Source organism: Solanum stenotomum, chromosome 9, assembly GCF_019186545.1.
Source record: "Solanum stenotomum isolate F172 chromosome 9, ASM1918654v1, whole genome shotgun sequence".
NCBI classification, from domain to species: Eukaryota; Viridiplantae; Streptophyta; class Magnoliopsida; order Solanales; family Solanaceae; genus Solanum; species Solanum stenotomum.
The window spans coordinates 8,430,085-8,446,352 of record NC_064290.1 but is presented as its reverse complement, the minus strand read 5'-3'; the positions used below and the strand labels follow the sequence as shown (position 1 = coordinate 8,446,352).

At 35.4% G+C, this 16,268-nt stretch overlaps 1 protein-coding gene across 1 annotated transcript; it reads right to left on the bottom strand.

The window, feature by feature from the left end:
* Positions 1-2,865: 2,865 nt before the first annotated feature.
* On the bottom strand, positions 2,866-15,348 carry LOC125876429 (cell differentiation protein rcd1-like). The gene is made up of 9 exons (XM_049557611.1): positions 15,163-15,348; positions 13,413-13,484; positions 5,812-5,901; positions 5,135-5,177; positions 4,682-4,788; positions 4,097-4,201; positions 3,437-3,636; positions 3,256-3,325; positions 2,866-3,150 (listed from the first exon to the last, which is right to left on the bottom strand). The coding sequence occupies exons 1-9, from the start codon at positions 15,346-15,348 to the stop codon at positions 3,076-3,078; spliced, it is 948 nt and encodes a 315-aa protein (XP_049413568.1). The 3' UTR covers positions 2,866-3,075.
* Positions 15,349-16,268: the final 920 nt, after the last annotated feature.

Genomic DNA, 16,268 nt, shown 5'->3' with positions numbered 1-16,268 from the left:
GCTCATGGGAATTGGAAGAGATGAAGCTTTATTAATGCGGTTTTTTAGCCGAAGTCTGAGTGGAGAGGCTCTGGAATGGTTTACATCTCATGAAATAAAACTGTGGCCTAGCTGGAATGCTCTATCTAAGGACTTTATCAAACGATTCGCCTACAATGTGGAGATCGTTCCTGATCGTAATTCCTTAGAAAAAATGAAGCAGAAATCAATTGAAAGTTAAAGAGAATTTGCATATAGATGGAGAAAAGAGGCAGCTAGAGTTCGGCCCCCTATGTCTGAGAAGGAAATTGTCGAAGTATTTGTGCGGGTTCAAAAGCCCAAATATTATGATAGAATCATGTTTCTCGTTGGAGCAAAGTTTGCTAAGATAGTCAAAGTAGGTGAGACTATCGAAGACAGGCTTAAAACTGGAAAAATTTCTCGTGTTGCCGCCCCAATTGAATCTTCAAGACTATTGCAAAAGAAGAGAGAGGATGTGTCTTCTATTTCCTACGCATCTGATAGAAAAAGACTATTCAGAAAATCCTCACCTTACAAAGGTTATCCTCAAGCTCCACAAAATTCATATCCAGCTTGTCATACCCAATCAGTTTATCAAACTCCACCACTGAGTTACCAAATCCCACCTCTAATTACCAAACTCCACCACCGAGTTACCAAATTTCACTTCTTGTTTACCAAACTCCACCGCCACATTATCAAAATACCCATCCATATTATCAAGCTCCATCAATTAATTGTTCGAATATCCAATAAAGTTACCAAACTCCACCCCCACACTACCAAAACATCCCTCCTAGCTACGAAGTTCCACAATACCCAAATTTCCAAATGCCAGCACCAACTCACCAAAATCCTCCAAATTACCGTCAAGTACCTCCACAAAATAATTACAACCCTTCTCGCCAAAATCTTGAGAAGAAACCTTCTAGAGTCTTCACCCCCTTGATTGATAGTCGAACACAACTTTTTGAGAGATTGCAATCGGCTGGCCTTATACATACAATTAATCCAAAAAACATCAATGTCAACTCCAAGTTTTATAGACTTGATCTTCAATGTGCTTACCATTCAAGAAGTGCTGGGCATAATACTGAGGATTGTATCGACTTGAAGCATAAAATTCAAAACTTGATAGATCAAAAGGTCGTCACTCTTCACACGTCCACTCCTAGGGGAAGCTTCAGTGGTCGACGCTGAAATGAAAGCAATGAAACTGGGTCTAGAGTACTGTGTTCAAAAGGGTTATTTACCATTAACTAATGTAACTGATTCATTGATTACTAAAAAGATCCTAGATGGAGTTTGGGATGTTCCTTGGATTGTTACTATACATGTGAACGTGGAGGTGATTCACACATTCAGAGAAGGGTATAGACTAGCTGATTTTTTAACTAGCAATGCTATTCATTCTGCAGGTATAGATACAAAGAGATATTTTCACATACATGAGTTACCAAAAAGAGCACAAGCCATCATTCAATTGGAAAAGATTCAAACCCCAAATTTGAGAATAAAAAAAGATGCAAAATAGAGGCTTTACCACAAATGCACATAATACAAGCAGATACTCAGGGCATGACCTGAACAACAACAAGGAAACAAATTAAGGACAAGGGTATTACATTACAACAACAAGAAATTAAAATCACTCTTAGAGCTCAATAAAGTGGTGAGTACGTTCATTTCTGCTATAAGATTGAGATTAGGGTGCCTACCTCTTTAGATCTGAAATCATATATGGTAGTATTAGCTTCGTCGGAGATACGGAGGAAGATGCTCTAAAATTGATGATGAGCTGAAATGGGCGTCTAAACGAATCTTTCCATAGAGTGATTTGTGTGAGGTCGTCTTTATCTTGCAGCTCTATCTCAGCTAATATTTTTACTCATCAAGTTGAAGAAGTCTTCCTAAGTGTTGAATCATGGCGTCAGTAAGAGCTTTTGATGTATAAGTGATTTCACTCTGAACTTGGATGCGTTGAAGATTTCAGCTGGTCTAGTGGATGCGGTGAGGGCGATCAATTGGCCGGCTTTCCATCAGAGAAGATGAAGCTTCATCTGGAGATTTGAGTAAAGTCAGCTGACCTTTTTGGGGATTCAATGTCCAAATGGGTTTCACTGCTTTGTTATTTAATTTTGTTGTTTCATTTCTCAGGTTTGGGCCTCTTTTGGGTCTTGACCATATATTTTCTATTTTTTTTATTAATAAAACCCACTTTTGAATAATAATAAGAAAAACTCGTGAGCTTCACTTTTAATCCTACTCACTTTTAATATACAACTCCAATATTATTAACGAGTGTTTATTTTTAACACACATGACTCCATTTTTAGCTTAGGTCAACTTTTAACCATGGTAAGTAACATATTTGATATATGAAAATTGTGTGAAAAAAGATAGATCAAGATTATTTTGATAAAAAATTCAGGCCAAATGGGAGATTTGTTAGGGTTTGCCCTTATTATCTATCATAATTAGATCTTTCTTGGTGAAAAGGTTTCAAATATCTTCCCTATTTAGTTAATCCTTTCTTGGAAGAGATGTTTTGAATTTTTACAAAATAGAAAATATTTTCTTCTCTTGCCACCACACAATAACATCAACAATCCGGTTCTTAAAGAGTTTTATGTAGGGGAGATTATTCTCTCAATTCAACCCCAAAAGTTACCTTACGAGGGAAGGACGGTCCAAGTCCATATAGCAAATTACCCGTCCATTCCCTAACCACCGTGGTCCGTGGGACTTTAACCGACTCTAACAAAATAAAACCAAAACCCCTTTACCTATCAAAAATAAATATATAAAAAAAGAAAACAAGAAAACAATTCACTCAAACACCAAATGGTATACTAAAAAAAACAAGTACATATAACTTAATTCCAGCTGAACATAAAGGCACAATTCAGCACACAACAGAGCAAAAGTATCAGTTTCAACAGTTGAAAAGTTAACTTAAAAGTTACTCAGGTCATTGTTTATTGTTTTTTCCTACAAAACAAGTTCACTTCTTTCCCTTAATCTTTGAAATTGTTGTGTTCTGCATTGCAATATTCTTCATAGTTGATACCGTCTTCATTCAGGGGGAAATAGACGTCCATAAACATTGGAATGTAGCACCTGCAACATCCATGCCGTTTCGTGGTCATCCTACAAAGAATATACAAAAGTTTACAATCATACACATGAAGTTGTGAAAGTAGTTGAAAAGATCTATCAAATTTAAGGTCTTCTAAGAAGAGCAGATGAACTCACACGAAGAATGTCCTTAAAGGTGTTGTCAAATAGCTGAGGAGGAACTTGGCGTATGAATGCCTCAGATGGCCTGCATTGTGAAGGTTGATCAAACAATAAATCCAAGAGAGAGATATATGTTACTTATTAAGAAAATCACGATTATACATAAAACTTGAGCAGTAAGGATGAGAATGTTTACCCGATGAACTTGAATACTTCTGAAAGACTAAGAAAACATTGTATCACATACATTAGATGCAGCAAACAAGGTTTTTCAGTAAGTTTCTGTACCACTCGGTACAAGACCTGTACTATCGAGTAGAAGCGTTCAGGCGTAGCACAACAATAGGACATTCCCTTCTCTTGCATCAGAATTTTCATAACTATGAGAGTTGCAACCTGTGTGGATGTACAACATTCATTTCATATGATCCAAGAAACAACATATCACCATAAACCAGAAAAGTCATTCAGAAACACTATTTATAAAACAGAATGGAAAATCAGGAGTTACGAACATATTACATGTGGTTTAGATGCATGCAGGGTAGAGTCAGGGGTGCAGAAGGAAGATCAAAATTATGTTTTATGTATATACAATAGATATTGAATGTCGTTGACTTATTCCTATGTTTACTTCTTTATATTTTAAATGTCTCTTATTAAAATTTGGCTTAGTCCCATAAACTATTGAACTTTATTCCCGTATTCCAAATGGTCATTCGAAATACATGTTTATTCAGGTAATTAACAATAAAACCAAAATACATCATTCTGTGTACCTTAGAACCACTCTGAAGAACGTAGATAAAAGAAACTCATAACTTCTAAGCCTAAAATCATTACATAGCAGGCTAACCTTCCTTGACAGTTCATCGCATAGATCAATGCACTCCAGGCACGAAGGAACCACTTCCGTTTCCAGGAAAAAATGAAGGACCTTTGGTCCATATGGATCATCAAACTGCACCAACAAACAAAATATCAGAATCATGAAGTAGGCACTTCCAAAAATTTGAATAATTCTACAAATGTATGATCAGTGGTCAAATTACGTGTTCTTCTGTTTCTTTTGCTATTTATGGTTTCATATAGTTTGATTATAGTATTATTTTGTTTTAGTACTGTTCTGCTACTATTTGTCATTATTGTTACTACCTATTGTCTCTTGTACTTCCATCACGTTTCTAGACTGTTTTTATCTTGAGCCAAGGGTCTAGCGGAAACAACCTCTCTACCTCACCTCTGAGGTAGAGGTATGGTATGTATTTACTCTACCCTCCCCAAACCCCACTTTATGAGATTCTGTGGCATATGTAAACAACAAAGTATAATAACTGAACACATTCAATCTTGAAGAAAACTGGAAAAACTAAATCCATGAAATGAATGTAGTGACAACAGTGAAGAGAGTGTGTGTATATTTGTTCAAATGGATGGATACCTTTGCTAGGGCACCGAGAACACCCAAGCTGGTGAGCCTCAAATACTCCAAAGGCTTGTCGTCTCCACTAGGCTTGAGAAATGGGTAGAAATAACATGGTATTTTAGCTGCAAAATGAAATTACTAGAAGAGTTAACTGTTTCTCACACAACAGTAAAAACATTTCTTATAGGCACAAAGTTAGAGTTTGAGGTAAACTAGAGCATTAAAAGGACATATTTCCATCGAAAAGAACTTGCAGGCGCATGATCTGCATTCTCACCGCAAAAATGATAATGAAATCGAATTTATCTTTTTGAAAGACTGAAGACATGAAAAAGAGGACTGAAGTGGAAAGAATTTGTTCTTCCACTGACTGTGAAACCTAGTCACCTGAATCTTTCCATATTCGTACAAAAACTTGATTCACTCTTACTAGTCATTTCAATTTTATCATTTCATGAACTGACTTACCTTCTATAAGCTCCTTTCTTGTTTCTGGATTTTTGGCCATAACCTATAGAATATATCCATAAAGGAATAAGGTGGATACATATAACAAAGTGGCGGAAAAGTGGTGTCAAGAAATAAGTAATAACACAATATCAAAACTTCATTTCATGACTGCCTCATCTCAACAGAAGCTTGTTGAAAAACTAATTACAATTGAAAAATCATGTTCACCGAGTATGTTAGTCTTAGAGAATTATATGTTGTTCATACACTTATCAGTGGTATTACTCATAAATAATTTCCTCTTTTAGTTGTATGGCATTACGTTGATATTGATATTGAAATCAACTCTTTTACCTTTTCTAAGAAAATAGCTCACATATACTGATCCACTTACTGAAGTTAATATGCAGTTCTAGGTATTTAATATTGGTTCATGCTAGAAACATGATTGTTATAGTGAAATGTTATTATAGAGAATGATTGTTATAGAGAACATATAAATATAACATAACATGAAATATCGGTTTAGTAAAGATTCCAATTTGAGAGAATTGAAAAAGCACTATTTCGTTTAAAGGTTCTATACAACTGCCCTTTTTCAACGTAGCATTTGCTTGAAATAGTTTCCAGAATAACTGTTTTGCACCTTGTAAACCAACAAGGGAAAGTACACTGTTTAATGGGATATTACTGACCTGAAACAAAGCAAGAGCATTACACACTCGAGTTGACTCCTTCATAGATAGCGTTGGGGGTGACAACTTCCAATACACTGATATGACCTCCTGAAATTCTTAAGACAAACATTATTACGCATTCACAACTTCTTGCACATCAAAACGCGTTCTTTCATCCAGAAACTTTTGCTGCTAGGAACTTCTCTCTCTAAAACAACTTTGCTCTCACTTCTCTCTAAAACTCTACACACCAAAGGTAACTATGCAAACAGGGGAACCCTAACCCCCGGTCCACCTGCTGCACCCAACGGAAACTTGACAGCAACCCATTCTCAACCACAACACCTGTTATTCACAAATCACACCCCTCATCTTTCAATTTCTACTGGAGAACCCAATACCGACAACAATTCGAAGGGGAATTATGACTCACACAAGCGTGCAAACAATCCCAAAACACGACTCCCTCAAAATCAACCCAAAGTATCCTCCAATTTCAATAGGAAAATACAGAAATCAGACGGAAAAAAAGGAAGTATTGTCTATTAACAACATCAAGAGTTGTCTCAAAACATCGACAACTAAAACAATACCTCACAAAATCAAGACAGCTATGGCACACAAATGAAGCCTGCAAATCAGGATGGGAAACAAACCAATCCATCGGATAATAGAGGAAATGAACAGTCGGTTTCTAAACCAACATTCACAGAAGCGATTCAAGCCAAACTATCCAACCTCTATGACAAAACACAGCAAGTTGATATTCAGCATGGAACTCACTTAGGTAAACCTGTGGTCTACTTTTCTGCCGAGAATTACTTTATTAATATAGCACAAGAATGCAAATTTACTCTTATGGAAAGTTCTATAGAGTTAAGCCTACAATGGATGAGATTAGGAGAGTCTTTATTAGACAATTTCAGTTGATTGGGTATTTGAAGATTGCTTTCTTTGATTATCGACATGTCTACTTAGATTTCACTAATGAGGTGGACTATAACCATGTTCTCTTTAAATAATTTGTGGACATTGATGATTCCCCTGTGAAAATACTCAAGTGGATTGCGGATTTCAAACCGGATGACGAAACATCTATAGTCCCTGTGTGGATTAATCTAGTCCATCAATTACCATGGCATCTATTCAAAGTGGCATATCATCTCTAAATTGGTAAGTGATGTGGGAGTGGCCATTGCACCTGATCAAGCCACATATTCTAAGTCTCGTGGTAATGTTGCTAAAGTTAAGGTCAAAATAGATCAACTTAAACCAAGATCGGGTTTCATAGATTGGATGGGTCTGAAGATGGTAAGTGGCTAGACATAGAGTATGAAAAGGTACCAAGTTATTGTCTTTATTGCAAGATCCAAGGCAGAAACAAAGCAATGGACGTCAAGTTAAAGCTCATAAGGAAGAACATAACAAGAAAGAAAGAAAAATCAGACAATGGTTATTCCTTTGTTTGGATTGTTGATTCTACAAGTGTTTTTTCTTGTAAAAGCTGTGTGTGGCACCTCTTCTATCATTTGGCACAAAAAAAATTCCTTTCAAGATATCGTCCCGTTATGCTTAGAATGCTGGAAAATAAAATTCATACAGATGTTGCTCTCACACCCCTCAATGTGTTCTTGCTGCAATACTCATGTAGAGGAAACTACTATGCATTTCTTTGGTAAGAGTCAGATTGCTAATCAAGTTTGGTCTTACTTTTGTTCGAGTTGTGGCATCCCTATTAAATTTGGCAACATTAGACAATATTTTATGTCTTACTAAAACCAAGAATAAGATTCACAAAACTTCCGTACAATGTTTGCCTACTATAATTAGATAGAAAATAATTTGGAAGAACAGATGTAGTGCTAGATTTGATAATACTAAGATGTTGTTAGGACCGAAATAAGCAGGTGTAACGCGGAAGCTAGCAAAGCAAACCTCGAAAGACCATGAGTAAGAAGACAAACGAGAAACACACCAAAAGAGACAGATTTAACGTGGTTCGGTCAATCGACCTACGTCCACAAAGGAGATGAGCAANGATGTGAAGAATGCATTCTTGAATGGAAAACTCGAAGAAGAAGTCTACATGGATCCTCCTCCGGATTTGAAGAAAAGTATGGAACTAGAGTGTGCAAGCTAAAGAAATCTCTCTACGGGCTCAGACAATCTCCAAGAGCTTGGTTTGAGAGATTTACTCAGTTTGTAAAAAAACAAGGGTACACTCAAGGGCAAGCAGATCACACCATGTTCATTCAACACTCTCTTGAGGGAAAGACAACTATCCTGATATTATACTTACAGGAGATGACTTGCCCGAAATGAAGAATTTAAAGGCACAGTTGGCCTCGGAATTCGAGATCAAAGATTTAGGTCAGTTGTAACATCCGGCAATTTGAAATAGCTATGAAGAAGCTTAGAATTGGAAATAGTCATTTTTTTGGAAAGAATTAAAAATCTGGAAATTAAGCTAAGTATGGAAAAAAATGAGTTTTTGGCCAACTTTGAACAGTCATAACTCCTATCTCAGTATGAGTTAGGTGTATTTACAGCTATGTTTGCGAATCCCTTGGAATGATCTTTCCAACGCCGCCGAGTTTGCTCGATTCCGAGTTCGTATGAGTGAGTTATGCCCTTTGGAAGTGGGCTGTTGGTAGGGCATTTTAGTCCGAAATTTTAAGGGTAGTTTGGTCTTTTTCCTAACCATTTCTTTTGGTTATATTAGGGATTTAGACTGATTTTTAGATCAGTCTTTCCCTTTTTAAAAGAGTGAGAGTAAGGGTTTGTGAGTGAAGAGGAGAAGAAGAGGAGAAAGAGAAGAACAAGCAAGGAGATCATCGTGAATTTCGTCGGGGGTGATCCCTATTTAAGGTATGTGAGTTCATAGTGTTGGGTTGGTTCATTCCCCCACACGCCAAACTCGTTTTAAATTCCGAGAAAAGATTGATTGTGTTGTTAAAGTTTGTGGTTGTGGTTGTTGAAGTTGTGGTTTTGTTGTTGAAGTTTCTTGTTGATTTGGGACATGTTTCCGGTTGTGTTAGTGAGTTGAAATCTATTGTATGTTGAGGGGTTTATGATTCTAAGTTTATGGGGCTGGATCCATTGAAGTTAAGGAGGTTTAGAGTTGGAAAAATGAAGGAGAAAAGTCGAGTTTTCGGGGAAAAGGGCTGGGGCGTCGCGCCAGCCAGCGCGCCCCAAAAGGGACTTTGAAGTCCAGCCCTTGGGGTGGCACGTCTCTCAGAGCGCCCAGCAGGCCCCTCTGAAGTTTGAGGGCTGGCGTCCCGCGCCTCTCAGAGCGCCAAGGACGCCAAGTTTTCCCATTAATTTCCCACTTTTTCATACATGTTCCTTGGTAATGTACCTATTTTTTATAATTGTTTTCAACACTCCAAAGTACGTCTAAACGTCAAGAACTCATCAATAAACATGTGATCATAGACCTTGAATCCATAATCCAATTCAAGGCGAGTTAGGATCAAAGTCAAGTGAAGTTAGAAGTCAAGTGAAGTTAGAGCCAAGCTTAGAAGTTAAGAAGTAAGTCAAAGCAAGTCTTCAAAGTTTTCAAGAGTCTTCATTGAAGGTTTTAACTTCATTTTAAGGCTCAAGTTTCAAGTTGAGTAAAGAGCATAGAGTTTCAAGTTGAGTAAAGAGCATAGAGTTTCAAGTTAAGTAAAGAGTATAGAGTTTCAAGTTAAGCCAAGAGTAAGAGTCAAGTGCATTTCTCAAAAGTTATTAGGGAACTAAGTATTCCCAAAGAAGTTTATAAATGTTTTCACATTTAAGATGAGAGGAAACTGAGATTTCCAAAAGAGTTTTGAGCAGTTTGAGTACTAACTCTTTTTGAGAAAAGATGAGTTTTGCGAAAGAGTTTCTAAAACATGATTAGTATGACAAATTGAGTATGTCATCAATGTTTAAACAGTATGGTCCCTAGATATACCATCAATGTTTATGCAGTATGACTTTCCCGAGTCATCAATGATCATATTAAAATATGGTTTTGATATGTTCTTTTTAGAAAGAGTTTTCAAGAGCCTTTGGGCTAAGTTTTGAGTAATTATCTCAACTAAAGAAAGATGTGTTTAAAACACTTATGAGCTAAAGTATTTTTGGGAGTAGTCTTGAGCACCGAATTGGGGGAGCGTTCAAAGAACTCACAGCCCCCATAGAACCATGTAGCCAAACATGAGATTTGACGGGTCATACTTTTTAGATGATCACGTAAAGTTAAGCTAGTAGATCCACTAAGTTAAAGTTAAAGTAAGGTCTTATATCACGGCAAGGTATAGGATGGTCCTTGGGCAACGTGAGGTAAAACGTTATATCACTACTTAAGCATGTAGTGGTGGCTATCGGTTAGAGAAACTCCCACAGGAAAAATTGCATGGTTCCTCGAGGGGTTCTGCTTAGTATGGATGGGGGTATGGGACTTCATTCATGCATTGCACAAGTAGACTTTGAAAGGAAGCATGGTATTTTCATGATATTATAAATATGATTTTTGATGTCATGTTTTAAATAGTTTTGCAAGCTTTATAAATATTGCATATGTCTTATTGCTTTATATTGAGTTCAGTTATTCATGAGTTGAACAGAGCCAAGGTAAGTTCTCTTTTGTATCCCTTTCAAGCTTAAGTTGTTGTTTAGCTGTCCAGCTCGCATACTCGTACATTCCATGTACTGATGCCAGTTGGCCTGCATCTTATTATGATGCAGACGCAGATACCCAGGATCAGCATCCAGCACGCCGTTAATCCAGCTGAGCACTCCAGAGTCAGTGGTGAGCCTCCTTGCATTTCAGAGGACTGCGGGGTCTGTCCCAACATCCATCTCAGTATTATAAAGGCTTCATAGACAGTCAGGCAGTCAGTCAGTTAGTATTGAGTCTCTCATCTCTGTATATATATAAATATTCTATTTTGAGATTCAAGTTGCCTTTTTGGCCAGATTTTATCAGTTAAGTTGTCTTATGACCTTTTGTTGCATGAAGTTTTTCTGTTGAGTTAGGTTTCCGCTGAGTTAAGAAAGCCAGGCCAAGGGTTTGCTTGAGGGCCAGCAATGGTCTTCGAGTACCGGTCCCGCCCAGGGTGTAGGCTCGGGGCGTGACATCAGTTGAAATATTTTCTTGGCATGGAAGTACCAAGATCAAAAGAAGGCATTATGGTGTCACAAAGGAAGTATATACTAAATCTTCTAAAAGAGACAGGCATGAGTGGTTGTCGTCCAACTGAAACACCTATTATCCGATTATTAAATTTTGAAACAAAGAAGGAAATGCAGTTGACCAAAGTCAATATCAGAGACTAGTGGGGAAGTTGATCTACTTATCACACACGCGACCTGATATAGCTTTTGTTGTAAGCTTAGTGAGTCAATTTATGCACTCTCCAAAAGAAGAGCACCAAGAAGCGGTCTACAGGATTCTAAGATATCTTAAAAGTTCACCAGGGAAAGGATTGTTTTTCAGAAAAGGTCAAGATAGAGGCATTGAAAGCTTTACAAATGCAGATTGGGCAGGGTCTGCTGTTGATAGGAGGTCTACATCAGGATATTGTACTTTTATCTGGGGAAATCTCGTGACTTGGAGGAGTAAAAATCAGAATGTTATATCTCGTAGCAGTGTTGAAGCTGAATACAGATCTATGGCTCATGGGATCTGTGAAATGATTTGGCTCAAGAAGATGATAGAAGAACTAAAAAAGTTGTTTGTGTTACCAATGAAGTTGTGCTGTGACAACAAAGCCGCCATAAGTATTGCTCACAATCCAGCTCAACATGACAGAACAAAGCATGTTGAAGTGGACAGGCACTTCATAAAAGAGAAGACTGAAGAAGGGAACGTACATGCCTTTCGTCATAACAAATCAGCAAATTGCGGATATTTTCACAAAAGGCTTCTATAAACCAAACTTTGAAATTCTTGTAAGCAAGTTAGGCATGACAGATATTTACATGCCAACTTGAGGGGGAGTGTTGATTTTTAAATATCTAAAGTGTGATCAGATATGATTTTATAGGATTTAAATTGATCTTATAAAATCATATATGATTTGCTATTGAATAGGTTAGGATATTAGATCAATAAAATCATCCCTTGATTCTCAAATCTGCCAGAATCAAGGGATCTGATAGCTAGTTAGTCAGTTTTCTATACTATAAATATGTATCTCTATGGATGAATAAGATTGTACAATTTTAGTACCAAAACTTACAGAACAGATGTAGTGCTAGATTTGATAATACTAAGATGTCTGCTAACTTTATTATTAAACAGGTGACCAAGACAATGCATATGTTCATCAACAATCTTTTTCCTATCTTTAATACTCCTCTTGGATGGCACGAACTCTGTAGCAGTATTGAAATAGCTAAGCAGGTAATCCAGGTAGTCCAGGAGGAGGTGGAATCATTAGAAACAGCGGTGTGATTGGGGACCTAACCTCTGATAGAGAACAACCAGGATAAACTAAACGATCTACATCAAGGCTAAACCAAGTTTTCCAGTGGGAAAAAAAATATTTTTTGTGCATACTTACAGAGAGAGGGCAATATGGTAGCTCATAGGGGTGGCAAAATGAAAATCCACCCGTTCAACTCGCCCAACCCGTTTAAGTTTGGGGGAATTATTGACCTGCCTATTCATTAGCTCAATCCATTAAAAATTGGGTTGATATGTAACCTGAATTGGCTCATGAGCAATCTTGTCAAAATATTTTTTTAATTTTTTTTCAATCTGATATGTTATATATAGGCATAATAAAGAAAAAAGATAATTTTATTAGGTACTAAATAGTTAAAAAAAAACAAATAAAATAATTAAGCTTAGTAAAATTGGGTTGGTTTGAGTCTTGACCCGTTATATAACCCATGACCTAACCCATTTTGACCCAATCCTTTCACTCAAGCAAATTTGGATTGGATTGGGTCTTGACCCCATTGTTGTCTTAACCCATCAGGACACATCCAAATTAAACCCAACCCATCCAATTGTCACCCCTAGTAGGAGAATCTACTAATTAGAATCTCATAATAAAAAATGTTAGTTTGCTACCTGCTTCTATCTGGGCTTTGTTGAGTTTGGATCAACAAGGAATTCCTAACTTCAGGTTTAAACAAAGGAATAGTTATATATTGATACTGTCTCTGTACATAGCATCCACGTGTATATGTGGTAATTATCCTAGGAAAAATGTCATGCTCTTTAAGCTGATATTTTTGTCAAATATGAGCAAAGAGATGGTTTACCTCATCTTTTTTCTTGTTCAGGAGTATATGGTCTATGTCCCCCTCCATATACTTGTTTTCTTCTTTAATTTACAAGTTGGGGACAATGCCTAAACCCCCACAAGCCACCATCGTGGACTTTTGAGAGAAAAAAACGTGTTCTTTTCAAAATATGTTGAAGATATAATTAAGTAACTATGAATGTATTCTTTCTAATCATTTAAACTTTTAAATTAGATGATCACATAATTTAACATGTATGGTATCGAACATTTTCTCTCTGTAACATTTTAAACATTTAGTCTAGAGGTCAAAAAATTCTAGCATAAACTCTAAAAAAAATCCAATTTAAGATTATACAACAGAATATAAATCTGCGAAAATTAAAAGAGGTATACCAGCAAAAGCATGTAAACTACATTGAAGGTGTTCCACAGCAATGGAGCTAGATCTTCGCATGTATCTCGCTTCTAAAATATATAACAAAAGTCACCAACTCAGAATCTAACAACTACAAGCACTATAAGCAATTTGTGTTTTACTAAGGTTTTGGAAAATGTTTTTTTTAGCTTTCAAAAAATAGTTTGATTCTACTCAATAATATTTATTTTTTACCTAACAGCTTGACCAAACACGTCAATTCTCTAGAATAAGCTCTTTCTTCAATTAAAAAAAAAATACTTTTGATCAAGGTAGCTTGGCCAGAGAAGTGATTTAATTTTCACTCAATTATTTAAGTTATATGAAAAAAAAAATCAAAATGTTCTTTTCTTGAGCTTATGATAGCTGATTTAAGGTTAGATAATTTATATTTACTGGGTGCTTGGTTTTGTGTTGGGGGGATCCTTGGGGCCGATGTACCCCAATCTCGATTAGTCCTTAAATCAGTCTAAAACAACTCACTAGTTGGATGTTTTTACTTCAATTCAGCTAGTCCACTAACCTGGTGGATTAGACTAACCTATAACGCCAAACAAAAAAAGGGTTTTTTTTTTCTTCTATAGGTATAGAAATTGGATGGATAGTCTTTATCAGGCTTAGTGAGTTTTAGGGGTTTCAAAGAGTATTGAGCATCTTTTTAACAAAATTCATACAAATTCGGTCAAAACATATGATTTACATACATTTTTTATTGTATAGAATTTGGTTAACTTACGTACAACTTGCGTACAAATTTTGTTGTGTACAGATTTGATTAAAACATACAACATAACTTATATACAATTATGTTGTTGTATGTATTTTATTTGTTGTTGAATTTACTATGTATGTCATGTGTATTTCATTGTATACAATTTATTTATTTCTTCCTCGTCAAGTTTCAATATGAAATTTCAATGAAAACCAACTCTCTAATTAAAATTTTGATACAAACTCCAAAGGATCAATAGTTTGCGGGAACAACTCAACCGGAATAAATAACAATTTCGCGAAAAATCACTTTGATTTCAAAGCTTCAAAACTTTTTAATGATTGTCAATGAAGTTTTTTAATAAAGTTATTGAAGCCTAAAATTGAGAAAATTGAAGTCCTATTCCATTGATAAATAAAGTTAATTTTTGCAATCAAATGGGAATTTCCCTCATATTGATAAATAATTTTATAATTTTACTTGTATATCTTAAAATTCACAAAAGTACTTGTACTCATCATCCTACAACAATAAAAGTATTTTTTTTTTTGTTGAAAAATTTAGTTGATTGTATTCATGTTACTCAAGAATTGCATTAATAATCTGTCTAGTTATAGAAATGACATTCCTAATTTTTATTATGGACAAAATTAAATAAATTTCTCTTTTTAGAAAAATTGAAATGCTTACCCTTAGGCTAGCTTGCGAACCACTTAATTAGGGCTTGTATATGCCCATTTTGGTACATATGATATATCTAATAATATATAACACGAGAAAAATAATCATATGAGTGATTTCTACAAACGAATAGCAAAAATTCATCCAATGTGAAATTTAATGGTCTTTTAAAAATAGCATATAAAAACAATCACAGATCTATAAATTCCTTTGCCTTCATATCTCAAAAATGCATAACAAGCACATATATAGAAAAACTAACACGGACATCAAATGTATACAAATGAATAAATAAAAATGTATATAAAAAAAAGCATTTGAAACATTTCATATACCTTGATGAGTTGATACATGACTTCTCCACGAAGATTACTATCATGGAGTAACAACACCAATTGATTTGGAGTGAGACCATCTAAGTCATGAGAATTTTGTTGCATATCCGCATGAGAAGAAGAAATGTTGCATAGCGATGATATCAATGCAGAATCCGAAAATGGTGACTCTGGTAGATTCTCCATAAAAATTCGTAAGGGAAAAATTTTTCCTTTTGATTTTTTTTCAAATGAGAAAGAAGACAATAAAGAGAGAAATGCTTTGACTCTCTTTTAAAGGTGAAAGAAAAAAGAGTTATTTGGTCAATTCTTTGAAAGAAAAGTAAGTAGGAGATGGACAAATTTATAATTATATTTAATTTTTTGGCTTATGTAGATTCTTACAATTAGGGGGGAAAAGTTATGTCTTACAGTAGTATTTACTATTCAACCCCTTCTAAATTAAATGACACTCCTTTTATTTTTGACCAAAATGGATATTATTTTATGCAGAAATTTAAGTTTTGTATGTATTGGGTTTTAAAAATGTATGAATGGAAAATAATGGGTTGTGATTTTTTTTAAGAGTTGTAACTTTTTTGAAAGGTTGTGATTTTTCATTAAGGTTACTTTTTCGAAAAGTTGTGATCTTTCCTATAAAGCACAATAAGCACATGTTCATATTATCCTTTGTTGTCTATAAATAGAAGAGTTTCCTCTCATTTTTCAGCAACGGATTTTCTAAACTTCTTCTTATTCTGCATAGACGAATTCTAGTGTACTTTACTGTCTTTGAGTGGTTCGCTGACACCCGTGGTTTTAGGTACCAATAGACCGGTGGTAAGATCTTTCTATCCTGATAGAATATATTCCATTAACCTCGAGAACTTGAGGGAAATAATTTCTTTAACGACACATTGTGCATTCAGTGGGCTCAATTTTTTTCTTCTCAATATTGTTTTTATTTTGTTGCAGACTATACTTTCTTTATTGGTTTTAACTTTTTGATTCTAAAGCATATATTCTTTAAACTTTGTTGTATCTTACAAAGTTTTGCAAAGCTATAATTCGAGTCCTTAGTAATACAGATAAACAACGGTATGTAATCGAGTAAAATAATATAATAT

Excerpts from the sequence above, each read along its gene's own strand:
- LOC125876429 (XM_049557611.1), bottom strand. The coding sequence starts at position 15,348 with ATGGAGAATCTACCAGAGTCACCATTTTCGGATTCTGCATTGATATCA. Across the intron at positions 5,902-13,412 it reads TAGTTTACATGCTTTTGCTG|GAGGTCATATCAGTGTATTG; the intron begins GTATACCTCTTT and ends TAAGAATTTCAG. Across the intron at positions 5,178-5,811 it reads ATGCTCTTGCTTTGTTTCAG|GTTATGGCCAAAAATCCAGA; the intron begins GTCAGTAATATC and ends TATATTCTATAG.